Below are 27,894 nucleotides of genomic sequence, written 5' to 3'. Positions count from 1 at the left end.
TTATCCTACAAAGTATTAATTTGTACATAATGTAATTTTCTTTTGGCACTTTTTATCTAGAACTAATGACCTGTTTCTCTAAGACAATTCGAAATGAAATTCGTTCGAGTTACTACCAAACTCCTGTTGATGTAGGAAATGTTTGTTTGATTGAAATAAAAATCATTCAAATATTTTTCCAAAAAATAAAAGTTTGGTAGTAGTTCGAACGAATTCGTAAGGCCATAAGTTTCATGATACTTTCTTGCATCAACTCAGAAAAAATGGAAAATATTTTCGTGTTTTTCCAGCCAAACTGATTCTGAAGTGAAGGTTGGTTGCAAAAACAAAGTACACTATGGTCATGACTTTTTGACCTTTTTCTCAAATATGATTTCCTGTACCAGGAATGAATTAACTTTTGCCTATTAATGGCCAAAATAACTTTTATTTTATTTATATATTGAACAAGTAAGAACGGTGTTAAGTTCGGCCGGGCTGAACTTTTTATAGCCTCCACCACCAACTGTATTGAAGTAAATATGAACAATTAGTAACTACTAAGCTCTTCATAAACATTGAGTCTAATTCCTTGGAGGAATTAGCGAAATTACGGCTCCTATATTTTCAAATTTGCCCAGAAGAAAGCCGTTGGAAGTGCTTCTTTTGTACATAGTACTCTAAAAGACAATTTTATAATTTTTCTACTCACTTGTTTTATACTTCCGATTACTGTGGATGTATAATGCTACGGTAGTATAAGACAAGTGTGTAGAAAAATTACATATAAAATTGTCTTTTAGAGTACTATGTACAAAAAAAGAACATTTCCAACAAAAGAAAACATTATACTACCTTCTTTAAAAATTGTATTATGACACAAACCATTTCTTTTTCAGGTGACGCTATCAATCTCAATTCTTATCAGCCTTCACGTGTTCTTCCTACTGGTTGTTGAGATCATACCACCTACATCATTGGTAGTTCCGTTACTGGGAAAGTATTTAATATTTGCAATGATTCTGGTGTCTATAAGGTAAATACAATATTTATATACTTTAGGGTGATGACTTTTCGCCTTGCGTTTTATATTTTTCCTGTAACTTTTGCTATGTCCCGGTCCACACTAGAGTAATTCCACTGACATTTTGACATAAAATTTTGAGTTTTTTGGGAAAAAAGAAGAAAAGAATGAAAAGAAACTAGTGTACACGGTTTCACGTGTACTTCAATTTTGCTTTGTTGCAATATTCGTATGAAACAAACAGTCCTATTTTATATTTTCTTTTACTTTCATGTCAAAATGTCGGTGAAATTACTCTTAGTGTGGATCGGGACTTATTATTTACTTAAATAATGTTAATTCCACTAAAATATTGAAAAATTATATTATTTTTATGTCCCCTGAAGGGACAAGTTAGACTTCCTTCATATCAATGAGTGCACCCCGACTCTTATTAGCTCAAAGATATGGGACGTTCTTTTTATAACCGAACGGCGTGTCTTACGATGCCACTTGTAGAGAAGTATTACATGGCTGAAATACTCTGGAAATGTTGCCAAAATTAGCTGAGGGCTATTTCTCCACCGGGGAATCGATGCCGCATATATGTATGTGTCCAACCAATTTGTGGCGGCCAAATATCAGCGAAAATGTATAAAACACATTTGCATTTGAAAAACGAAAAGTTCTAGGAGAGAGAAGCCATTACATAGTCGATACGTCAGAAGATCTGCTTTACCACCAGTGAAACCAGGTAACGTAATTTGGTAACTATGTGGGTTCGAGTCCTTGGCGTTCCTTTTTCACTTGCAAATAATTTCCGATCATCAAGTCTATTCATCAAAAATTGAGCGATTTATAGCAAAATCGGGGAAAGATATATATAGGAGCTATATCCAAACCTGAACCGATTTTACGAAAATCGGTGAAACTACTCAGGAGCCTAAGAAAACATTACATATTAAATTTGAAGGCTATTCGATTAAAATTGCTCGAGTTATAGCAAAATCGGGGAAAGATATATATGGGGGCTATATCCAAATCTGAACCGATATGGACCAAAGTTGATATTTTTCATTCCTGTGTCCTCAAAAGTACTTGTGCAAAAATTCATCAACCTTGGTCAACGCCTTCTATTTTTGTTCACATTTGTATGGAAGCGGCAACACTGTGCGGCGTGTTAGCGTTCAAAGCCAAAACTCATAACTTCAAAGGCAGCGCAAAAAAGCGTTTGTCGTGAAGAAAATACATTTCAGCGGCCAAATATCCGCGAAAATTTATAAAACACATTTGCATTTGAAAAACGAAAAGTTCTAGGAGAGAGAAGCCATTACATAGTCGATACGTCAGAAGATCTGCTTTACCACCAGTGAAACCAGGTAACATAATTTGGTCAATATGTGGGTTTGAATCCTTGGCTTTCCTTTTTCACTTGCAAATAATTTCCGATCATCAAGCTTAACTCTAAACGAGAAAATTAATAAAAAATCATTAAAAATTATCTTCGCCCTAACAGGCAAAATTTCAAAAAATAAAAAACAGGCTGAGCCCTGTTGGGATTTGAAACCACGTCCTTGAAAACATATCAAAAAAAATTTGTCACGGCGTGTTAGCGTTGGAAGCCAAAACTCATCACTTCAAAGGCAGCGCAAAAAGCGTTTGTCGTGAAAAAATACATTTCAGCGGCCAAATATCCGCGTAAATGTATAAACCACATTTGCATTTGAAAAACGAAAAGTTCTAGGACAGAGGAGCCATTACATTGTCGATACGTCTGAAGATCTGCTTTACCACCAGTAAAACCAGGTAACGTAATTTGGTGATTATGTGGGTTCGAGTCCTTGGCTTTCCTTTTTCACTTGCAAATAATTTCCGATCATCAAGCTTAACTCTAAACGAGAAAATTAATAAAAACAAAACTTCGATCGGTTCAGTAAAAAACAAAACGTTGATTTATTGTAATGGCTGATTGGCATCATCAATGTATGTGCCAAAAGGAAAAGAACCTACACAAAATGGAATTAAATGTAAAGGCTGCATTGGTTACTTCAGCGCAAACCTGCTGGTACCAATAACATCCACCCATTCAAGCGAAAGAGGACAATTGCAGGGACTGTGTTCATTCTGATGCCGACCAAAGTTATGCAAGACTTATACTCCAATGACAATTTGAGTATTTAACTTTATCGTAGTCTTGTTTCGTCATTTGAATTTGTAATTTAGATAAAGCAGTCTATACATCCCCAAAACTTAGAAATTAAAATATAAATTAATTAAAAACAAAAATGTTCTACTTTTTATGAGTATTAATTTCACTTTTTCAAACAAACATAAGAAATAATTCCAATAAAACACACTTAATTCTTGAAAATAATTGTAAATCAATTACACTGTGACACAAAATGGAACTCAAAGTCTGAGGGTGGAAAGTTCCTTTTGGAAATGAAAGCCCTTGGTGAGTATATTAAGAACCCAAAAGGAAATTTTTGCCATAGGCCAAGTTTTTGATATATCGCGTGATGAATTTGTTGATATTTCCCCTATAATAGCTTCTTATCTATGTTTGGCATTATTGTAGCTTCGTTTTGAGATTACATGTCTTCAGTCAAATCGAATCTTTTTGTAGAGCATTTCATTCGTCTAACTCAATTCCTTTCATATCCTTTTCGTCCTTTATTTCTTGAACCGTAGCAAAGTACCACAATATGAGATTATTTAAAATTCAATTATTCTATAAAAATGTTGCAAGCAGATTTTAGGTACGGTTCTCATTGACAACTAATCGATATTGTCCCTTTTTCATGGTCATTTTTGACATTTACCCGGACTTGGTTCAGAATAAAACTATGTTTTGTTTTTCTGCATATTCGTTATTGGTTGTGCAGAGATGTACAATATTCTCTAGCTGTGTAAACAACTGAACCCATCGGGCTGTCATATAAGCAAGCCACGCAGCCATTATTCATCGATTTGCTGCCACCCATATTCTTTCGTCGATACTCATCGGGCCGCTTTATTGTCGAACCAGTACCGCCGCCGCTACGAATCATTCACCGTGGTTGCTGAACGTTCTTCGTTCGTCGACCCCCATTAAACATATATCATCATCCCTCATCGATGTTCCTGCTCACATCATTGTAATACAATGGTCACACAATACTTCGCCTTTGATTAATTTAATGGAGATTGGATTATGTGTTATGTGTAGTGTAGTGATAAATTTTTTTTATTAAATAAACTGCTTATAACGTGTTATGAGAAAAATTGTGCTTCTCTCCTTCATGTTCCCAAATCAGAAATAAATTCTTGTGACGACCCTGGCCCCAGCTGAACCTACACCAGCTTCAAAGTGAAATCACGTCGTCACAATATTTTGGAAATATAAATTGCCTACTACTCCCCCTGTAGCCTAAAGTTTGCACGGTACGAATCGTAGGGAAAATATTTACGTATGAGAAGGATACATTGGGATCCAGTGTTCGTTTGATGCGCAAGATTTGTGGTATGCGTTTTTCAAATAATGCTGATATAGCGGAACACATCATGAAGATGAAAATTTTGATTGAAAAGCTTGAGTCTTTGGGTGACAGTTGTCTGAGAAGTGGTTAGTCGCTATGCTGTTGAGCAGTTTACCCTCATCTTATGACACTTTGGTCACTGCTTTGGAAGCGCGAAAGATGGCTAAGCTGACTTTGCAAGTCGTTGAGACTAGTTTGATTGAAGAATATCAGAGACAAACAATGAAGGAGCTAAGAACGCAGCTCTCAAAATAACGTCAGGTGCAAACGATAAGAAGCAGAAAGAAAAAGTGTGTCACCATTGTCACAAGAAAGGATATATAATGAAGAATTGTTGGAAACTGAAAAAAAAAACATTTAATAGAGGACACGAGACAAAAATAGATCTTTTTTTATTTATTCTTTTTATTTGCAATCTATTTACAAGAAACATTCAGCAAATTTAATAATTGCTACAATATAACAGAATTGTTAAACCCCAGTGGATTTAACAATAAATACATATTAAAATTTTAATTTCAGATTACATATTTTATGAAACTCATTAAATAAATGGGAGGTCTAAAACATGTCTTCGTTTTAGTCTTCTAATTTCATCTGTGTCATCTAATAGATTAATTGCTAAGACATTCGAATGGTTACTTAATCTGTTGAGATACGTAGTACTAATTTTTTTAATTTCATCTGTAATTTTATTTATGTTTAAATCTCTATAAATCGCGTTATTATTAAGAAACCAAGGAGCCAGCACATTCTTTTATGATTTTTCCAGTTAGGTTTTCTATCAAGGTGCAGACCGAGATATTTAACACAATCCGGAGAAGGAATTGTAAGTCCATTCAATTTTGGAGGACAGTTTCCTTTCCTCAAGGAAAATGTAACATGCACATATTTTCAGTATTGACTCCAATATTCCAGTTATTAAACCATTCCTCGATATCATTCAGATGTGTTTGGAGTAAATCAGTAGCTGAAGAAGAATCATCGTTAATAGCAAGAACGGCAGTATCATCTGCATAAGTAGCGATCATAGTCTCATTTCTTACGGGCATATCTGCTGTATAAAGCGTATATGAAGCAGGACCTAAAACACTACCTTGTGGCACACCAGCTTTAATGACGCCAAAATTAGATTCTTTATCATTAATGTCTACATAAAATGTTCTTCCATTCAGATATGAATTTAATAATAAATAAAAAGGAGCAGATAATAACATTTTTAGTTTATATAACAAGCCTTAATGCCAAACCCTATCAAACGCCTGTTTGGCATCCAGAAAGGCAGCAGAACAGAACTGCTTACATTGCAAACAATCTCTTATAACCTACACCAGTCTATGACACTGCTCAGGTGTCCCGTAATTTTCTCTGAATCCAAACTGATGATCTGGCATAACATTTATATTATTTAAAATCGGAAAAAGTCGCTTTCGAAACAATTTGTCGAACAGTTTAGAAAATATGGACAATAAACTTATAGGCCTATATGATGATAAAAGGTTTTCCAGGTTTTGGTATCATAATTATTTTAGCACATTTCCATTGCACTGGAAGATGGGACAGCCTCATAATAGAAATATAAATTGTTGTTAGGAACACCAAACCCTTCTTTGGAAGCAATCTTATGACATAGTGATCAACTAAGTCTGACCCTGATGTTATTTTCTTTAGATTTTTAATTTCCTTACAAACTTCACTAAACGCAACATGTTTAATAGGGCGACTCATTTGGCATGGAACATCCAAAAAATCGGAAATTAATTTATTTTGTTGGGGACTACATAAGTCAAAAGGTGTAGAGGAATTCTTCAAGTGGTCTTTAAACGCCTCAGCTTTATCCTTGTTTGATCTACACCAATTTCCATTTGAATGTTTTATAGGCACATTTCTCTCATGAGTTCTCTTAAGATATTTTGTTGCTCTCCATAAACTGTGGTCGTTACTTTCATCTGGGCTTAAATTACTTAAGAAGCTTCCAATTGATTGATTTTTGTAGTCACTTAGAAGGGTTTTAAGCCGATTTGAAGCTCTGTTTAAATTTGTTTTGTCCATTGGGTGTCTCCTATTTTGCCAAATTCTGCGCAATCGTCTCTTTTCTCTTATCATTGATCGTATTTCAGCCGTAACATAAAAGTTTGTGGAATTTAAATCAATTTTATCGGGAGTTTATAGATTTGTAGCATTGTGTATGACTTGTGTTAAATGTTCTACAGCATTTTCCAATTCATTTCCGGATTTAATCGGGATATTTAAATTTAGGTGTTGTTCAATGTGATGCTGTACCTTAGGTATGTTGGTTTTTGATGTAATTAATGTTTTATGTTTATGAGCATTTCTTGTACTAAAGTTAAGAATAATTGGAGTGTGATCTGACTCTAAGTCATAACATGCGTTTATACTTAGCATTGACTGGCATATTCCTGAGTAGATGAAAAAAATCTATTAGATCGGGAATTTTATTTGGGTCTGCAGGCCAATGATTTAAAGCTATGCATTTATACAGTTCTCTTCCTTTGGGGTTTGATAGCCGAGATCCCCACCAAGTATGTTTGGCATCGCCACCGACGATGAATTTGTTTCCAAGATTTTTGAAGAAATTTTCATATTGTATGTATACATTTTAAATTAAATCGAGGAGGAAGATAAACGGAGTAAATAGATCCTTTGAATTGTCGCATATTATATTAACACCAGCTGCCTGCATAAAAGATTCTAAGATTGGCTCCGCTTCTTCGTATATAATTTTAGATTTAATAATTATAGCTGCACCTCCATGGGCTCGATTATCTGGATGATTCGCTGTTATAATGTCATAATCTTTTAGTCTGAAGTATGATTTGCTTGTAAAATGAGTTTCAGAAATAAGTAGAATATCTATGAAATTTTTATGAAGAAATAATTCTATTTCATTTTTATGATTTGAAATGCCATTGGCATTCCACTCAGCAATGATCAAATCTACTTGCATAATTTTGACATTAGCCATGTCACCATATTCATTAAAGAATTTGTCATTTTTATTTGTTTTGTTAGCAAAGATTCTATCTTAACAAATTTATTTCTCCCGTGCTTTGACCTTTTACGGCTTGGGCATATGACCCAAAGTTATCTGAAGTCTGGTTGGGCATGGTGTTATCTTCATAGGCAGTTTCGTTACGTTTAGAATACATGGGAGTAGACTTCTTCTGAACCAGTTTTTGGTTAATCGGGCATCCTTTGTAACTAGCTGTATGGGTGTTCAAGCAGTGCAAACATTTAGGTGCGGTATTATCTGGTTTATTACATTCTAATGTGGGATGACCTAAACCACATTTAACGCACCTAAAAGCTTTGCGGCAGTATGATTTTGTGTGTCCAAATTCTTGACATCTAAAACATTGCACTAAGTCATCAAATTTTCTTGGGGGTTCAATAGTAACAATGTTATTGAATATACCAGTAATATTATAAATCTCTTTATTGTTATTTTTGGGGTCCAAATCAACGAAGAACATGGGTAAAGGCTCCTTGGCTTTTCTGCTAATTATGTTACGTACGCTCCTTACATCGTGACCCTTGCTCATTACAAAGGCTTTTATATCCGATTCATCGGTGGTGTAGTGTAAATTTTTCATTACTACCCTGTAAGCTCTTTCTGTTTTCAGTTGATAAGTATGATAGCATATTTTGTTACTATCAAAGTGCTTAATTACTTTTCGGTACGAATCAAAAATTTTTATCATTGGACGAACTTCACCTATTAGAAGAGATTTAAAATTAAAATATTCAACTGGAATAATTTTATTTATGCTATCCAACATTTTAGTAACATTCTTGACGCCCGGAATAAAACTTGGTGGCGGTTTTTGTACAGCTTGATTTGGTTCTAGTTGATTCGGTTCAGCTTGATCTGCTTCATCGATGTTGTTTTCATTTTCCATAGTTGATAATACACTAAATCTGTTGGATGTGGACGGCTGGTTGTCATCAACCACTTGCTTCCTTTTTGGCGAATTACCCAAAGGTGGGGACACAGGTATTTTTCTTTTAATTGACATTTCCTGCCACTTTTCTTCTCGATCATCAATGCAATCAGTTGCATTACTTTTTGTTTTAACACTAAATTGCGGCTCTTTTTTTAATTATTGTTATTTTTGTGTTGTGGTTAGTTCACGTTTTGCAAGCAATGCAATTCATGCACGCATGCAAAAAATTGGAACACTGCAAGAAAGTGCACTGTCTTTTTGTTTGTTAAAATTATAGAACAAAAAAATAAATAAACCGTTGCAATCTTTTATGAAATTGTTGTTAACGAAATATTGCCTTTTTAACCAGTAACACGTCTGGCTAGTAGCAAAGTTAAACAACGACTCTGAAAGTAGATCTGAAAATATATGTTTTGGTTCCGGAAGCAGTTATAGAAATTGGATTTTGGATTCTGGTGCAACGTGTCACATCAGTACGCATGCAGAAGATTTCACTTTTCATGATAAAGCCGTAAAAGTACGTTTATATAAAATCGGATTTAACAAACCCCCTGGCTTATAAATGTCAATTATATTTCTTATGTTGCAAATAAATCTTAAAAAAGATATATAAACATGGCCTAACGGAAGAAGTGACTGTGGCCAATAGAGAAACAATTAAATCTAACGGCAAGGGTTCGTGTAAGATTAAACTTATAAACAGAAATGGAAATGAAAAAGTGGTGGACGTGAAAGATGTCCTCTTCATTCCATCCTTTCATGGAAATCTGCTGTCTCTCGACAGAATATTGAAGAACCGAAATCAAGTAGTTTTCAGCGACAAAGACTGCTGTATACGTACAAAGAATGGAATGGACGCAATAGAGAAGATGCAAGAAGGGAAAACCGAAAGTGAATTCCATATTATTGATTGCGGTGTTAGAAAGCATTGAAGTATGCATTCAGAGCAAAATGGTGAAAACTCCATTCGAAAAGTCAAAAACTAAATCGTCCGATGTCTTGGATTTAGTGCACACTGACGTTGTGGTCAAACAAAAACAAACACCAACTGCTAGAGGTTATAGATATTTCCATACGCTAATAGATGACTATTGCAGATATAAAGTGATTTATCTTCGCAACAAGTTCGAAGTTGCAGAAAAATTGGACATTTACACGGAAATTACAAAATAAATTTATGCGATATCCAAGAGATTGAGGTCGGACAACGGTGGAGAGTACATGGGTCAACATTTGCAGAAATACTTGGAGAAAAGAGGTATTAAACATGAGCTAACCGTTCCCTACTATCAGCAACAAAATGGAGTCGCAAAGCGGAAAACAGAAATCTGGTGGAGATGGTTAGATGTCTTTTGAATGAATTTTAAAAAACTAAATCAATTTTTATAATTATTTTTATAATTCCCTCAAAATAAAGTGGAACATTTTGGTGCCGAAATCCGGGATTGTAAAGTGACTTTGTGCTTTGTTAAATTAATACAAAACTAATTTGCAAAGTTTCTGCAAATAAGGTTCTTGAAAAACTTTCATAATAAAATTTACTTGTTGTGATCATTTCTGCTACAATCGATCGAGTGTTTCAGATGCCCCGATTCTGCGACTGCCGTCTCTGCAAATCCAAACATAATCAGGAGAGTGATTCTGATTTCTAGGTAACAGCGTTGGACATAGTTTGTGTGAATCCTAAATTGTAAAATAAACAGTGTTAGAGAATTAGTAAATTATTAAAATTTTTGTAGTTTTGACACAATTCACACAAATGATCACTTTTCGCCGCATCTATTTAAATACATTACATTTTGTTAATCGCTTTGACATTAAATGTTCGCGCAAAATAACACAAACTTAATTATCGTTTATAAATTAAGTTTGTTTTTCTTTTCTTATTCCGCTTTGAACCACATTAATCCGTGATTAATATTGATATGTATATTACGCGAGTGAAGTTAATTAATCACAATACATTTTTCTTTAATTTTGATTTATTCTTGACCATTTATTTAATTTACAATTTAATTTTTAGAAATTTCACTATAATTCCATATGTCTTTGTTTTGATATTGAACTTCATTAGAGCCACATACTTCGTGATTGAGTACCCATATTCGATTATTCAATTTGATCAATTGTGTCATCGGTGTTATCGATATACACAAAATACTTAAGGGTGCAGTAGACTACGCGATTTGACAAAATTCCTAATTCATTGGAATTTTTGTGTTTCAATTGTTGAATTCAAATTAATTAATAGAGAAAGTATTAATATACTATTTTAAGGCTGACAAGTTAAAGTGTGTAGAGTTTTCCTGTTGCTTAAAAATCCTTTATACTTATTGATTTACATCAAAATGGCTGGTGGTAAGAAACACCAAAATAATCCTGTTACGGAAATAGCCAATTTAAAGCAACAGCAGGAAAAAATAGTAAAGAATATCGAAAGAATTAAAAGTTCTTTCAGAGAAAAGAAAATTTCCTTCAATACATTTGAATTGGAATGACGATTAGATATTTTAAACAAATATGTTGATGAGGCAATGCATTTGCAATCCGAACTAGACAGTCTAGATCCCGATAATGATGATCGTGGTGAACTTGAAGACTTATGTGTGTCGTCAAAGTCCCTCTTTTTAGGAATTTTATCTAAAAACAGGAGAAGTAGAATGCTTGAGACTTCTTTTTGTGGTCAATTGCATCAGGCTATTGCCAAATATGAAATTACCAAAGTTCAGCGGAAAATATTCCGAATATAAAAATTGCATAAGTCTTTTCGAGAACATAGTTCACACAGATCCGACATTAACAGACATAGAAAAATTCAACCGTTTAATATCATGTTTGTCCGATTAAGCATTTGGCACTGTCAAAGCTTTCCAGATTTCAGAAAGAAAATCATTAGCCAGCTTAAAGAAGGATTATGATAATGATTTCTTGATTTTTTTTATAATATTGCTAAGCTTTTTGATCTTCCGGAGATCACCAAACATTCGGCTTCTGCTTTGCGAAGCATGATCGATACTGCTTCTGCCATTTATGATTCTTTGTTGTCTATTGGTGATGACAAAAAGATTACAATTTCCATTTTAATCCACTTAGTTATGTCAAAGGTAGATCCAATCACTAAATCGAAATGGGAAGAACAGGTTGACTTCGAAAAGCTCCCATTATGGTCTGATTGCGAGGCTGTTTTAAATAAAAGATACCAGCATATTTCTGCTGAAGAATCTTCTGGTGCAAGACTAAAATTAAACAAACCTAAATTCGATAATCAGACTAAGAGGAATTTCAAGACTTCACCTTCGGTTTCTGAACAGAAACAATCTCCCGAAAAGTGTGTCTTCTGTAGATCTTTGCAGCATAACATAACAAATTGTTATTCGTTTACTGCTGTACCAGTTGTCCAAAGATTTGTATTTATTAAAGCCGTCCCTGCTTGCATTAATTGTTTGAAGAATTGCCATACTGTGGCCAAATGCAATTCAAGAGTTAAGTGTAGAGTATGCAGTGGTGCACATCATTTCTTGCTGCATCGATATGCTTCTGATTATCCAAATTCAAATATGTATCAACAGCGGCAATCTACTTCCAGCGCTTCGGTCAACCATTGGGCGTCGAGTGAAGGGAAAATTTTGGCCACAGCATTAGTTCACGGGAGAAATAGTTTTGGGAAATATATTTTGGCTAGAGCTCTTTTAGATTCCGGTTCTCAATCTAATTTAATTACTGGGGACCTGGTACAGAGGCTTAAAGTAAAGCGAGAACCCAATTTTCTTCTTAGTTCTGGGTGTTGAGTTCCATAACAAATATTGAATCTGATAAAAGAATATCAATTTCTGAACGGAACATTCCTAAAAATAATGAACTGGCTGACTTTAGTTTTAATGAGCCTCGGATAGTTGATTTATCAATTGGCGCTGAAGTTTTCTTTCAACTTATTTGTGTTGGCCAAATCAACCCAAATCCGAGTCTTTAAGTTTTACAAAAAACTTCGCTTGGCTGGATCGTAGCAGGAAACTACGATGAGTCAAAGGGGTCCACTTCAAGTGTATGCCATATAAATTGTTCAATAGGGAATAAAGAAACGATTGATGCAATATTTCAAAAATTTTGGGAGTTGGAAGAAATTTAAACAAATAGTAAAAAAATTGGTCTGATGAGCGAAATAAATGTGAGGAATATTTCCAAAAATACATTCGACGTTTACCGTCAGGACGCTTTCAATTGTCTTTACCTTACAAGAAAGATGTGAAATGCTTAGGATCGTAATTTTAAACTGCAAGAAGGCGGTTTCTTTCTTTAGAAAGGAGACTTTCGCATGACGACACATCGAATGAAATGTATAATTCCTTCATGCAAGAGTACCTTGACTTAAGTCGCATGGAAATGACAAATAATATTATTCCAAATTCGCCACATTATTTCATTCCTCATCAATGTGTTTTCCGACCGCAAAGTACAACTACGAAACTTCGCGTCGTTTCACACGTTTCGCTCAACGATCTCTTGATGGTTGGTCCAACTATTCAAGAAGAGTTGTACAATACTCTACTTAGTTTCCGTCTACATAAATATGTAATTACTGCAGACATTGAGAAAATGTACCGTCAAGTTTTACTTGACGAGAAAGATACAGATTTTAACTTAATCCTTTGGAGAGAAAACGATAGTGATCCGTTACAAATTTTCATGTTGAACACGGTCACTTATGGCACAACTTCTACGCCATTTTTGGCAATTCGTTATCTAAGCCATTGAAGCGATTCATCTAAAGAGACTTTACCAATTGGGGCTGAAGTTATTCGCAACGATTTTTATGTGGATGATGTTCTTACTGGCGCTGACGATTTGAATAGTCTTTTCATTATTCGAGATCAAGTGACTATCATTCTCACTTCAGCAGGACTCAAATTATCGAAATCGTTTTCAAATCATCCTGATTTTAATGAAACAAGTTGCAGTGAAAAATTATTGCACTCAGATTCTGAAACTGCAAGATCATTAGGAATGCATTGGGCTCCAAGAAATTATTTCATTATTTATATTTCAAGACATTAAGTCTACAAGAATACACATTTTGTCAATTTCGTCAAGGTTATTTGATACCCTAGGTCTCTTGTGCCCTATAATAACTAAAGCCAAAATACACTTGGAAGAGCTTTGGATTAATAAATTAGACTAGGATGAATCGATTTCCATGCGTTTGAATTCAGCATGGGAAGATTTCAAATTTAACCTTTCGAAATTAGATACGATTCAAATACCAATATTTGTAAACACTTCCTCGAGGATTAAAATTCACGGATTCTCAGATGCTTCAAAGCGAGCCTATGGCTGCTGATTTTATGTTCGTGTTTTAGACTCCAGTGGAGTTTCTTGTCGCTTTTAACAGCGAAATCTAAAGTAGCACCGCTCAAGACAATGTCTCTTCCGAGATTGGAGCTCTAAGCAGCGCATTTAATGGCAAACATGTGATTACAAATTAAACCAATGATTCTCATGTGATTACGAATTAAACCAATAGGCTCGTTTCTGTTTCTGTGAAAATGTGAAATGAAAAATTTTATAAAGGAAATAAATGTCAAATGAAAAATATTATAAAGGAAATATTTTTCATTTCAAATTTTCATAGAACTAGAATCCAGCCCCAGGTCCGATTCGGAAATCATTCTTTAGTGGTTGAAAACTCATCCTTCCACGTTGGCTACTTTCGTTTCAAACAGAGTGTCAGAGTGGTCGGAGAAGTGTATTTGGCGCCATGTGCCCACTAAACAGAACCCAGCCGACATAGTGTCGAGAGGATGCCGTGTTGAAGAACTTAAATCTGCAATATGGCTCGAAGGACCCAAGTTTCTATTTGACGATATGTCTAAATGGCCTGTCAACAAACATTTTGAGTTAACAGAAGAAAAATCATTAGAAATAAGAAAATCCAAAGTTTTAGTGACTACAGATAGTAAGACAGATAAGGAATGTCCTGAGGACATTCTTTTGAAATTGATTCATGATCATTCTTCTTATAAAAAGCTTCTTAGGGTGGTCTCATATATCTTTCGGTTCGTTGGTCGAGTTAAGAAGCGATAGATTACAAATTCTATCTGTCTTACAGTTCAAGAGTTGAATTGGTCTTTCCTGAAATTGGTCGAAGTAGTTTAAAAGTCCAGTTTTTTAGAAGATGTTTCTAAAATAAAGAAATCAATCTGCCTAAAATCGAATCTTCAGAAATTAATGCCGTTTATACACGATTTTTCTGAGTGTAAAAGAACATTTTCTCTCCTAAGAGTAGGTGGAAGGTTGCTTAATACAAAATTTCCATATAATACCAAGTTTCCTCTTCTACTTCCTATGAAGCATAATGTCGTTTCAATATATTTGAGAGACTTACATTTCAAAAATTGTCATGCTGATGCAAAAGCCTTAGTAGCCTTGTCCCGTGAACAAATTTGGCTAATAAATGCCCTTGAAGAATGTAACAGAATAGTTCGGAATTGTATTCATTGCTACAGATATAAGCCAAAGCTGATGACCCAAATAATGGGAAATGCACCTACTGATAGAGTAAAAGCCTTACGTCGTTTTTAATAGTAGGCGTAGACTTTTGTGGTCCCGTTGATATTACATTAAAAATACGTGGACGACTACTTACCAAAATGTATATTGCCGTCTTCGTTTGTTTCACGTCTAAAGCGGTTCACCTTGAATTAGTATCTGATTTGTCCTCTGATGCTTTTATTCTTTCTTTTAAAAGGTTTGCCGCAAACCGTGGACTCCCATTGAAGATATGGTTCGAAAACGGGACGAATTTCGTCGGAGCCAACCGAGAGCTGAGGAAACTTCAGGAGAGGTTCCTAGCAAGCCGCGGAATACGCTGCACCGCTGAACTTGAAGTTCAGCTTTATTCCTCCGAGGACTACGCATTTTGGAGGCCTGTGGAAAGCCACTGTAAAGCAAGCGAAGTTCCTCCTTCTGCGAGCTGTCGGCAAAGTGCTGCTAACTCAAGAAGAGATGGTGACAAGAAGTGGAGGTGGTGCTAAAAAGCATAGCACCGCTGTCTCCATAGCGCCCCTGTTTCCAGACCCAAAGACGAGGAAGCTCGTCAGAGTCACCGAAGGCAAAGACGGAAGAGTCAGGGTGTTCGAAATAAAGACGAAGGACGAAATTTATAAAAGGCCACTTGCGAAGCTGGCTCCACTACCGATAATTAAAAGTCCTGCGGTCCTTCAAAGGAGCTGGAATGTTGCATGTTATTAAACATTTTATTTTGAATTTAAATTATATCTTTATTTTTTCTTAGTTTCATTTTTATATTTTTATTTGAATTTTCCTTAATGTAAATTAAAATAGTATAGTATGTAAAATCTCCATTAAGTTAGCTGTAATAGAAAGAAAATAGGAATAAAGGATTGAATAATAAAAATGAATTAGTTGTTGTACTTACCGCCAATTAACCGCATCGTCTTCGACTTCTTTTTAAAGCCGTCCGCAATCTCTAAAAATTAATTTCAAAATTGTAAGCAAAGTGTTTTTATAATCATTTGTATACTTCTTTTAAAATAAAGTGGAACACAAGCTGTAAGCAGTCCGTTGGGTGGAAAGCTGCAATGGAAGGGGAAATGGAAGAGCTAATAAAGAATAAAACCTGGGATTTAGTAAAAGATCCACCAAATGCTAACATAGTTGGATCAAAATTGACACAAAAGATCAAACGTGATGAAAATGGAAATGTCAGCAACCATAAAGCACGCCTAGTAGCTAGAGGTTTCAGTCAAAAATATGGTCAAGACTATGACCAAGTATTTGCCAGCCACCGGGATTTGAGAAAAAGGATCCTGAGTATGTATGTAAGTTAAACAAAAGTTTATACGGCTTTAAACAATCGGCAAATGTGTGGAATAAAGCACTTCACTTCAAGACATTAGACCGCGTCTGGTTTTAAACAAAGTTCTGCCGATAATTGCCTCTATACAAAATGTCAATTCGAGGAAGGGAGTAATCCAATATACATTTTGGTTTACGTGATGACATTTTGATTGCAGCCAAATCCAAACAAGAGATGCACGAAGTCGATCAAATTCCGAAGGAAAAAATTTTTGAATTTAAGAACCTTGGAAATGTTCATTACTATATGGGTCTTGAAGTTAAGAAAGACAACGGTCACTTTTGCATTCGTCAGAAAAATCTTATATTGACTAACTTCTAAAGGAGTATGGTTTTCAAGATGTCAAAGTTTCAAAATTCCCAGTTGATCCGGGATATGGAAAATCTAACTCAGAGAAATTAAAAAGCAATAATGATTATCGGAAATTAGTTGGATCTTTGTTATACATTTCCGTAAACTCCAGACCTGGGGCTGGATTCTTGTTCTATGAAAATTTGAAATGAAAAATATTTCCTTTATATTTTTTTTTTCATTTTACAGTTTTTTTCCTTTATAAAAGTTTTCATTTCATATTTTCATAGAAACAGAATTGAGCCCAGATGTAGAAACGAGTATATCAATTCTATCTAGAAAATTTAAAGTCCCACAAAAGAAGATTGGAATGAAATAAAGGGAGTATTAAGGTACCTAAAATGCACTTCTGAACATTATCTTTCGCCCTAGACGGGATTTTGGCATTGCCATAGTTTTGAAAAAGAGAATCCCACAAATGTCAAAAGTTTTGATTTAGCTACTCACATCTCCACAAAATGGCCTAAAGAAGACAATGAATGAATTAAAGGGAGTATTAAGGTACCTAAAATGCACTTCTGAACATTATCGGAAGCTAAGCTGTAATGATTCGCAAGATAACTCTCTTATAGGATATGCAGATGCAAGTTGGGCCGAGGACAAAGAGGATCGCAAGTCCAACACAGGATTCGTGTTTCAACTTAATGGCGGATCTGTGTACTGGCGTTGCAGAAAGCAATCTTGCGAAGCTTTCTCATCTACTTGCGAAGCTCTCTCATCATCTGAAGCATGTATGGAAGCCATTTGGATACGAAAACTTTTTACAGACATGACGATTCCACAAATAAATGCTACAAGAATTTACGAAGATAATCAAGGATGCCTTCATATAATGGCAGAAGGAAAATTTTGTAATAGAACCAAGCATATCGACACTAAGCATTTCTTAATCAAGCTCCACATAAACGTGACATAGTCTGTGAATATTGTCCAGCATAAGAAATGTTAGCTGACATGCTTACCTCAACTCAATCAAGATACAACACCACCGAATTAAAGCGGGAATACAAGTCGTTTGAGGAAGGGTGTTGAAGTCAACTGTATGGCGGATCTGTTTACTGGCGTTGCAGAAAGCAATCTTGCGAAGCTTTCTCATCTACTTGCGAAGCTCTCTCATCATCTGAAGCATGTATGGAAGCCATTTGGATACGAAAACTTTTTACAGACATGACGATTCCACAAATAAATGCTACAAGAATTTACGAAGATAATCAAGGATGCCTTCATATAATGGCAGAAGGAAACTTTTGTAATAGAACCAAGCATATCGACACTAAGCATTTCTTCATCAAGCACCACATAAACGTGACATAGTCTGTGAATATTGTCCAGCATAAGAAATGTTAGCTGACATGCTTACCTCAACTCAATCAAGATACAACACCACCGAATTAAAGCGGGAATACAAGTCGTTTGAGGAAGGGTGTTGAAGTCAACTGTATTACACTTTACCAACACCTGTACATTAATTTTATAATTTATATTATAGTAGTCCGAAATCATAGTAACCGGAATTTATATTGTATGTCTTCTTGTCAAATATTTTCATTGTTCTGAATAATAGTCTTCAATAATATTACTAATTATATTTTATTTCTGAGACTGCTGAGGACATTTCTTAGGTTCTAAACTAATAATAAGAATGCTAGAATTATAATAACTTATTCTAGTTGATGGCACCCAATACTTTCAGCAACCAGCTTGGACAAGGATCTTTCTTCCATCAATGTGTAGTCCCCACTATGGAGCCAGTACGCCCAGTGCGTGCGTCAATACAAATGTAAGGAGAATAAGAAATAAAAACACGAATAAAACACGATAGTTTAATAAAGAGTTGGCTCAATTGCCTCTGTTTATTTATTGGTGAACAATATTACCTTTGCGAAATAATTACAGGGAGCCTCAAAATAAAGTTTACACCTCTAAACATTTTTTGATTGAATTATTACAACGACATAGAGATATTATACGTATAAGGTATAAATGTAACTTTAAGTATATAGTGGTGAATTAAAATCCATAAAATATTTGGCACTTTCTACGTTTCATAAGGCAATAAATGAAGATTACCAAAATAAGTCAACATTTGACGCGTCAAAATAAAATTTACACTTTTGCTATTTCTAAGATTTGTTATTTCTTTAACAAAATCAAGGGATATTTTGGCTTTTGAGCTTAATTTCATTATATTCGTGCCTCCAAACAATAAATTAATGAGTGTTTTGGTGTAATCCGGGTGTTACTGCTTTGGATTCAAGCCGATGTTCTAGTTATTCTAGTTGTTTTGTTAGTTTGTTTTGTTGACATCTGCATTGATGCAAGTGTCAAAATTTGAAACAATGTAAATTTTTGGACAGCTATTTTCCAGAGGCCGGTGTATATTTGTGAAATAACATGATTTCGAAAGAGTGGATAATTATCTTAACAATCATTTACAAATTTGCTCATTTAGGCGGAAAATGTTCTCAAAATTTTTGAAAAATATTGTCTTGGAACTTTGCGTTTTCAAACGATCTCGGCTGTACGGTAATGGTTGTATCATATCATCGCACTACAGGAACTGGTGCTAGCAATGGTCTTGAAAGCGTTTCTGGTTGTGAAGGTATAATCAATGAAGATGGGATGTAGTATCCTACAAACAGAAAATCGATATATCATGAAATTCGCCCCTGGAAGAGAGACCCACGTCCTAGTTGGTTGCCATCACCTAGAAATAATTTTTTGCTTGGATATATCATGAAAGTCGTCGCTGGAAGAGTGATCCATGTCCTATTTGAATGCTGAGAGTGTTGGTTGTCATCACCTAGAAATAAGTTATCATAATCACGATGCGTCTGAAGTAACTTTAAATGAAAGGAGCTTACACCAGAAAAATAAAAAAAATCTACAGAGAAGGTTGTTGTAGGTTTTCAGGTTTTTGCTTGGAAACCGCAAATCCTTTCTACATGTGACTACAGAAAATGTTGAAGTAGGGAAAATTCTTGCGTGCGGTCTTGCGGTTTCCCAGCAAAATCCTGAAACCATAAAAACTCGGAAAGTGTAACTTTTTACTGCGAACTAATTAAAAATACTTCCGATCATTTTTTTGTTTTTGTTTTAATTTTCTCATAAGCTCCTTTCATTTAAATTCAGTTCAGGCGCACCGTGTAATTCTTTGTAGTTATTAGTTTAGGAACTAAGTAATGCCCACAGCCAGAGCTCCGAAATACTCGCGAGTGAAATTCGAGTGAGTTCGGACGGGAGTACTCCCGCGAGTAGAAAAAATAAATCGAGTATACTCTACATTTACTTGTCACTCACGAAGCATATTTCAGACTTGTTCGTTTTTACTCGCGAGTGAAAAGTGTTTGCGAGTACGAGTACTTCAAGAGCACGAGTTTTGCAAAAAAACGAGTGGGAGTGAAAATGCTCGAAATAGAATACGAGTTTACTCAAAGGGTAAAATGGAGTGAAAAAATATTTTTTTTTTGTCTTTTGTGTGTTTTTGCGTGTGTAGAAGCGAGCAGGTTTTGATGTTCCTGTGAACTGAATATGGAGGTCCAGAGGAGGTTGTTCCGATGTTCGAAGGTGGGAGGTCGAAGATCCAGAGTATGTTGTTCCGAAGTTCGGAAGAGGCATGAGGTCATAGTGTGATAAGGTCTGTGTTTAAAAATAACAAAACTTTATGCCATAAATTATGTATCTTCTTTTTAACACCCACAGCATATTATGATTGCTGTGGACGTAGCGTGCATTTGTAAATGTACGTCTATTTATGTTTAGTTTAGATTGTCCACTTATTTTATATTTTATTAAGATTTTATTTTCTTTGAAACACATACATACACATAAAAAATCTAAGGAATTATTTTACCATAAATCAACTTGAACGATACTTCAATACATTTGTACATACATATATGTCGATACATTTAAGCAAATTACTTTATTAATAACTAGATATATTTGTACTTTAAATAAATATACACACATATATTTTTATTAATATATCTAGACACAGTGTATTTTTTGTAAAATTACTAAGTTAGTCTCTAAATAGGTTTTGAATTCCATACAATCCATATCAAAGTTACATTTTATTGTTACAGGTGATTCTAATGTGGCCAATTTTAATTGACATTTTCCTGCAGTCCATATATTATTGCTAGTAGAAGCAAATCTTTGTTGGTGCATTCCATGCTGGCAAAGCAATCTATTTTTAGTTTTAACATATTTTCTTACCAGCACTAACGTCGGATTTCTTCCATTATTTCAATTTATCTTCATTAACGTAAATTTTAATGAAAATTCATCAAAAAGGTCGTTATTATTTTTATTTAAGTCACTTATAATTTTATGAAAAGAGAGCCCGACCAATTTCCAGGTTTAAAAGAATTCAGCTGTAAACTTCAATTTCTTTGAATAATTCATTCTACTGATTTATATAATCAATTCGGACCCAATTTCGTTTTTCTTGCGTAGAATAAATATGCTATTTTATTTCAAATTTATTAATGGGTATTTTACACAATATGATTTTTACATATGGGTTGTTATTATACCCTACACCACACAGTGGTAAGGGGTATTATGTCTTTGTGCATTTGTATGTAACATACAAAAGGAAACGAAATAGACCCATAGTTCCTTTTGGGGATATACATATAATCACTTTCTGATTCGATTTATGCATGTCCGTCCGTCTGTCTGTCCGTCTGTCCATGTATTTTTGTTCGCAACGTACAGGTCGCATTTTTTGTCCGATTCAGCTGAAAATTGGGGATTACAACTTTTTTAGCCATAGGAAGAACGCTATTGCTTTTGGTGAAAATCGGTTCAGATTTGGATATAGCTCCCATATATATTTTCGCCCGATTTCACGTATTTGCTGCACCAAACACGCTATATACCTCCAATTTTGATGAAATTTTGAATGTGTGACTGAATTCGGTCTACAAAGAAGTGTGCAAAATTATATAGAAATCGGGTCAGATTTGGATATAGCTCCCATATATATTTTCGGCCGATTTCACGTATTTTCTGTACCACACACGCTATATATGTCCGATTTCGATAAAATTTGGAATGTGTGACTGAATTTGGTCTAAAAATAAATGTGCCAAATTATATCGAAATCGGTTCAGATTTGGATATAGCTCCCATATATATTTTCGGCCGATTTTACGTATTTTCTGTACCAAACACGCTATATATTTCCGATTTCAATGATATTTCACAAGTGCACAGGGTTGTGCATACGATCGAAAACGCGTTCGAAAATAAACAAACCTGTTCGGCAGTATTCCTGGACATTTCCCAAGCATTCGACGGAGTTTGGCATTGTGGACTAGTACGGAAAATAAAAAGTCTCTTACCCTCATTCTATGTGGACATCATCTCTTCGTATCTAGAAGATAGATTTTTTAGAATCAGATATGAAAATGAATATTCAGAATTATTCCCTATAACATCAGGAGTCCCACAGGGAAGTATTTTGGGACCAATCCTTTATCTTATATACACATATGACATGCCGGTTCATGAAAATTGCTTTATCGGAACATTCGCCGACGATACAGTAATCATGGCAACAGGTCACGATACCACAGAAACGGTAGAGAAGCTTCAGTTAGCTCTTAACAAAGTGTATCAATGGACTATCAAGTGGGGTCTAAAACTCAATAGCACCAAGTCAATTCACGTCGACTTCTCATTGAAACCAACGAACTACAAGCCTCTGTATATAAACACGAACAAAGTTCCATTTGCGAAATCAGCAAAATATCTTGGTATAACATTGGATACAAAGCTTACTTGGAGAGAACATATAAATAAAAAGAGAGAGGAACTGCTTATGAAGTACCGAAATTTAAACTGGTTAATAGGAAGAAACTCTGTACTATCAATAGACAATAAATTAATGATCTATAAGCAAGCAATGAAACCAGTCTGGACATACGGAATCCAGCTATGGGGATGCTCCAAAGACCAACACATTGAAAAAATACAACGCATTCAAAATAAGGTGCTAAGAAATATTGTAAAAGCGCCTTGGTACATCCGAAACAGTGATTTGCACAGAGACCTAAATCTTAACACCGTAAAAGAGGAAATATACTTCATCACCAAAAATTATTACTCACGTCTTAATCAACATGACAACATTGAAGCTACAAATCTTCTCCAAACATCTTATCTACCTAGAAGACTTCAACGTAAAAAGCCATTCGATTTGCTGTCACTTCAGAATTGAAATACCCACATTCTTTATTATTTTATCTATGCATCATTCTTAATAATACGAATTAGTTAAGTATTGATATATTTTATTTAACAGAATTAAACTACTAGTTAGTCACTTTTACTCCTGGAGACTAGTCGTAGTATTAGTTAAGCATACATTGTAAAATTTGCTTAAATAAATAAAAAAAAAAAAAATGATATTTGGAATGTGTGACTGAATTCGGTCTGGAAATAAATGTGCCAAATTATATCAAAATCGGTTTAGATCTGGATATAGCTCCGATTTATATTTTACAGTGGTGTAGGGTAACATATAGTCGGCCCCGCCCGACTTTGGTCCTTTCCTTGCTGGTTTTTTATATACAAGATGTATATGCAAAGTGACCACACGTATGTAAAATAACATATCGTGTAAAGCACCAATAAAGATAACTGCTTTTTGGCTTACATGAACAAAACTATCCGCAATTTTTCAATGTGCAGGTAAACGAAAACTACTGTACTATAATAATTGACCATTTACTTTTCCTACTTCCTTCAACGCTAAAAATATATTTTGGGCCGTTAATAACAAAAATATTTTTTTCTTTAAGTCATTTAATAATACGGCTGTCTCTGGCATTAAAATGTGTTGTGATTCTAAACGCAATAAATATTTGTGAAAACTTGTATTATCGACAAAGAAATGTATCTATTGTTTGTTTCACACCTTCTATAACAATATCAGAAGTTCCACCAACAAGTTCATTGACTTTTAGAATTTCGGTTAATTCCCTTTTCTGGCAATAATAACGCACTAAAATCCGACAAAGCTTTATACGTCCATGGTTTGAGCAATCTAAATATTATACCCATGTTTAAGGTCGTCCCTCAGAAACGTATCACAAATTGCATTCTTAAAGTAAAATCTACACACTATACTCACCAAATTATAGCACTTCTTTTTGATCTTCATTTTCAATACTATTTGGATTTCACAGAGACCTTTACGCACATAGACAAAACAGTTAAATCATGAATGCATTAATCAAAACAAAGAATAAGGAGACGTTATCATGTGTTCTCTCAAAGATCTATTTGGTTCGCTCTTTCTCATGCGAAATGATGTTGCCAGATGTGAAATATATGCAATTTATATTTGGTGAAGTTAACTAATTACAGTAGCCTATACATTTAAGCCGAATTTACACCAAATAAAACGCGTAATTTAAGTTGAAAACTGTAATTATGTGCCAGTTTAAATAAATTATGAAGTATGTTTAAAAACAAAATGGCACTATAGTGAAAAATATAATACATAGAGAAAGAACAAAAAATAGCGGACGAAAATAGAGTACTGTGCTCTGTAATGGATTACGCTTGGTCACCGTAGGTATAGTTGTAAGAAATTATTATATGTAAATAAAATGAGTTCCTATTCAGCCATGGGACCGTCAATAACATCTCACGATATTTTTATTTTCATTCTTCTAGTTGAATGTTGAACTTTTGTGAGGAAGGTACGTTAAGGAGTGGTCCGATATGGCCAATTTTCAAACTTAAAAAAATGTCATCCAAAGATTGGAAAAAATCGGTTTCTCTGTTTGAGATGTATAGCGCGTACCATTTTAGGGAACATTTTTGAACTTCTGTGGGGATGTAATGCAAGAAGTAAGCCGATAAAGAGTACTTCATTGGCAATATGATACCAGTGTACCAAGCAACACAATTGCATAGGAAAGCACGGAGGAAGTAATCATATAGATGTGTCTCATTTACGAATGAACTATTCAAAACAACGATTCGGTGAAAAGAACGAACGGAACCATATCCACAGCACATACATACGTTATGTCGTTCGTTTAGATTATGTTATTCAGTTAGCTTATCTCGTTCAGTTAGTTCCTCTTGATATTTTTGTTTTTCTCGTTCACATAGCCAGGGACGTACGCAGGGGGGGGGCACAGGGGGCCCGGGCCCCCCCCGAAATGGTTTGGTCGAACAAAATTTGTTAAGCTACTGTAAAAAAATTATTACATATCTTCTTTCTCATAAACATTTTTTTATGATTGAAGATTTTAAATGAAATGAAAACTTATATTTTTTCTGAAGTTTATTCAGAAAATATGCATCATTAGTAAGTTTTTTTTTTAAGAAATGTTTTGAAAATTTTGATTGGGCCTATACTTTTTTTGAGAGAAACTTCTAATGAAATCTGAATTATTTCTTCATGTCATATCATTCCACTATTAAATACGAATTCCGTAATGAATATTAAATATTGTTATGTCATATTCGAGCTATACAGAGTTCTCGACGCATTACACTCAATGGATGTGCATGAAAAAATATCTATTGGACAAGATGTATGAGGTGTTTTGCGTGAATTATATCTTAAAGCTAATTAGAAATTTGTTTCACTAGCTTCACCAAAATATTGTTATTCTATTTTAGATAAATTTGTTTCTAAACAGTAGAAGAAAATAATGACGTGAATTTAATTTGGATGAGTCAAAAACTGCTAAAATCTGCCATATTTAGCAAATCCACTTAAATTTTTTCCCTATCATCAACTTCGTGTGCAAACAACTTCTACCGAGGATTTAGTTGGCTATTGTTTTGTCAGATTAAGCTAAGATTTTATGTTCTCATCTAAAAATTGCTAAATATTAATTTTTTCGAACAAATCGGTGCTATATTTTGGAAACCAATTCGCATTTTGTTTTGACCTTTTTAGCAAACTTAAAAATAAGGGAACAAAGAAAATATTTTTGCAAAAAATCGACTCGAAAAACTGCATAAGCGCTATAAAATGTATGCAATATCTAAAAATACCACAGTTTTGATATTGTTTGCACCTTATCTCACTAAACTTTCAAATTTGTCGTCATGATATCTTTCAAAAAAAAAAAAAAAAAAATATTCGCTTGAATATGATACACAATTCACCACGAATTGCCAAATATGAGAATAGTGTGTTCGTGTCAACGGTGTTTGATATACATACATGATGTAAAAAGAGTAACATAAAATACTGCTGAAACAAAATGAAGGAAGCATTTTACATCTTCACAATGTTCCAAGGAATTTTTAAGCGCGCTTTTTGGAAAATTTCCTGTAAAGGTAACATGGTTCAGATCCCAATGGTTTAGCAGCTACTGAGTAGAATTTCAGAAATTATGTAAAATTTTCTATGTATATTTAATCGATTTTTTTGTATGACATATAAGTTCTGCAGCTTGAGGTCGGGCTACAATATTGCTAAAGACTGTAAAACAAATAATGCGAAAAATGTGGTTTTAGACTGGTTTAGATGAAGCCACAAAATTCGAACCAGATATGAAAAGTCCAAACGAACAATTTTTATTAGAAGTTGTTTGCATTTTTAGTCTTGCTCAGTATAATAGTACCCTCAGCCTTTAGGGCCTTTGTTTGTATCTCTGTTTTTCTGGCAGGATGGAGCTCATGATAACTGTCGAACGGATTAACTGATTTGGTCAAAGTTTTGAATCTCGTAATATTTTAAGTTTGGGTGCCAACGTGGTGCAATGGTATGCATACCCGCCTTGCACGCTAAAGGTCGTGGATACGACTGGCCGGGGACAGTCAACATCAAAATTTTCAACGGTGGCAAAAATACCCCTCAGTAATGTTGGCGACATTTCTTGAGAATTTCAGCCATGTAAAACTTCTCTACAAAGTGGTGTCTTAAGACACGCCGTTCGGACTCGGCGATAAACAGTAGGTCCCATATCATTGAGCTAATATGAATCGGGGTGCACTCGTTGATATGAGAGAAGTCTCCCTTGTACCGTATGGGATGTTTGTGGAACAATTATATAATATTTTAAGTTTAAGTCATGGGGGTACCTCCGCCCTAAACGTTCAAAAATGTTCGCTAAAATGGTGCATACTATATCTCTCGAAGTGAGTAATCGTTTCTATCTAAACTTTGCACATCGCAATATTTCTTCCTTGACGTAGATCGAACCTTATATTGGTTTTATCGGTCCACTCCTTCAAATATCGTAAAATTACTTTCAAATTAACCTCAATTTCCAAGAGAATATGTTTGGACAACATCTTCAGTTATATCCCTCACAAAAGTTCAACATGAGCACAGTTTAAAGTTGTTCGAGGATCCTTTGGACATTTCTTTTTGTTGATACTTGTAGTCTTGTTTACTGATAACGCTCAAAATACTGCGGTGACAAACTAAAAGGGCTTGTGGCGCGGTAACTATTGAAAGAATAGATCCTTTCGAAACTGTACTTTGTCGCTCCATTTCTACAGGTACCTTCTCCGCGAAAGTTTAACACTTCAGCTCTTTGATCTAAATTAAATTTATTAGCAAAACGTATGCATTTGTACGGAATGTCCACAATCGTTAAACACCCCAAAAGTTCCGATATTTTTTATTGTTAACTTTCTTCGTCCAACTCTCTGAATACAATATTGTTGGGTAAAATATTTGGGGTTGTGTAGCTCTTATTCTGGTCATTGTCGCAAATTCACACAGGCTGAGGGCACATACATGTGTTCGGCAAATTTTTCAGAATTCAAAATTCAAGATTTTTTAAATTCGTTTTCAACCGATTACACGTTATGACAAATATAAAACTCTTTTGGACACGAGTGGTCCTTCTTGATTAATATGCTTATTATTAGCGAATAATTATGTGGGGTTCTTTAAGGATCAATTGTTGTTTGTCAAGCAATACAATTATTTGATTTAAGAAATATTTAAATTCTAGTTTAAATTAAGTTGCAAGAACTGAGTCCAGCTAAGTGTTTATAATCATCGATTCCAAAAACGTCCGAAAGTTGAGATTACAGCCGGAAAAACAATCATGGATTTTTTTTCGACCTGAAGTGTTTTGTCACGATTTAGCTAAGAGTTTGCCGATTGATTTCTGATATTGGTTTCTGAGATATTTGTTCAACCATGCTTTGGCATAGCCCAACATGAGTTTTGTAGTCTCAAACAGTACTGTGACAAGGATT

General features: G+C 34.5%; 1 protein-coding gene across 7 annotated transcripts in view; it reads left to right on the top strand.

The window, feature by feature from the left end:
- Nucleotides 1-27,894, top strand: part of nAChRalpha4 (nicotinic acetylcholine receptor alpha4) — a 562,559-nt gene that overhangs the window by 467,523 nt on the left and 67,142 nt on the right. For all 7 annotated transcript variants that reach the window (XM_073992624.1, XM_073992651.1, XM_073992631.1 and 4 more), the window contains one exon: nt 879-1,015. In XM_073992624.1, coding sequence (XP_073848725.1) covers nt 879-1,015 — 137 coding nt within the window. The remainder of the gene's footprint in view (nt 1-878; nt 1,016-27,894) is intronic.

The sequence above is a fragment of the Musca autumnalis genome, unplaced genomic scaffold (assembly GCF_047663935.1).
Source record: "Musca autumnalis isolate F117 unplaced genomic scaffold, ASM4766393v1 scaffold_1, whole genome shotgun sequence".
Taxonomy (NCBI): Eukaryota; Metazoa; Arthropoda; class Insecta; order Diptera; family Muscidae; genus Musca; species Musca autumnalis.
The sequence above is the reverse complement of the archived record's forward strand: the minus strand, read 5'-3'. Positions and strand labels throughout refer to the sequence as shown.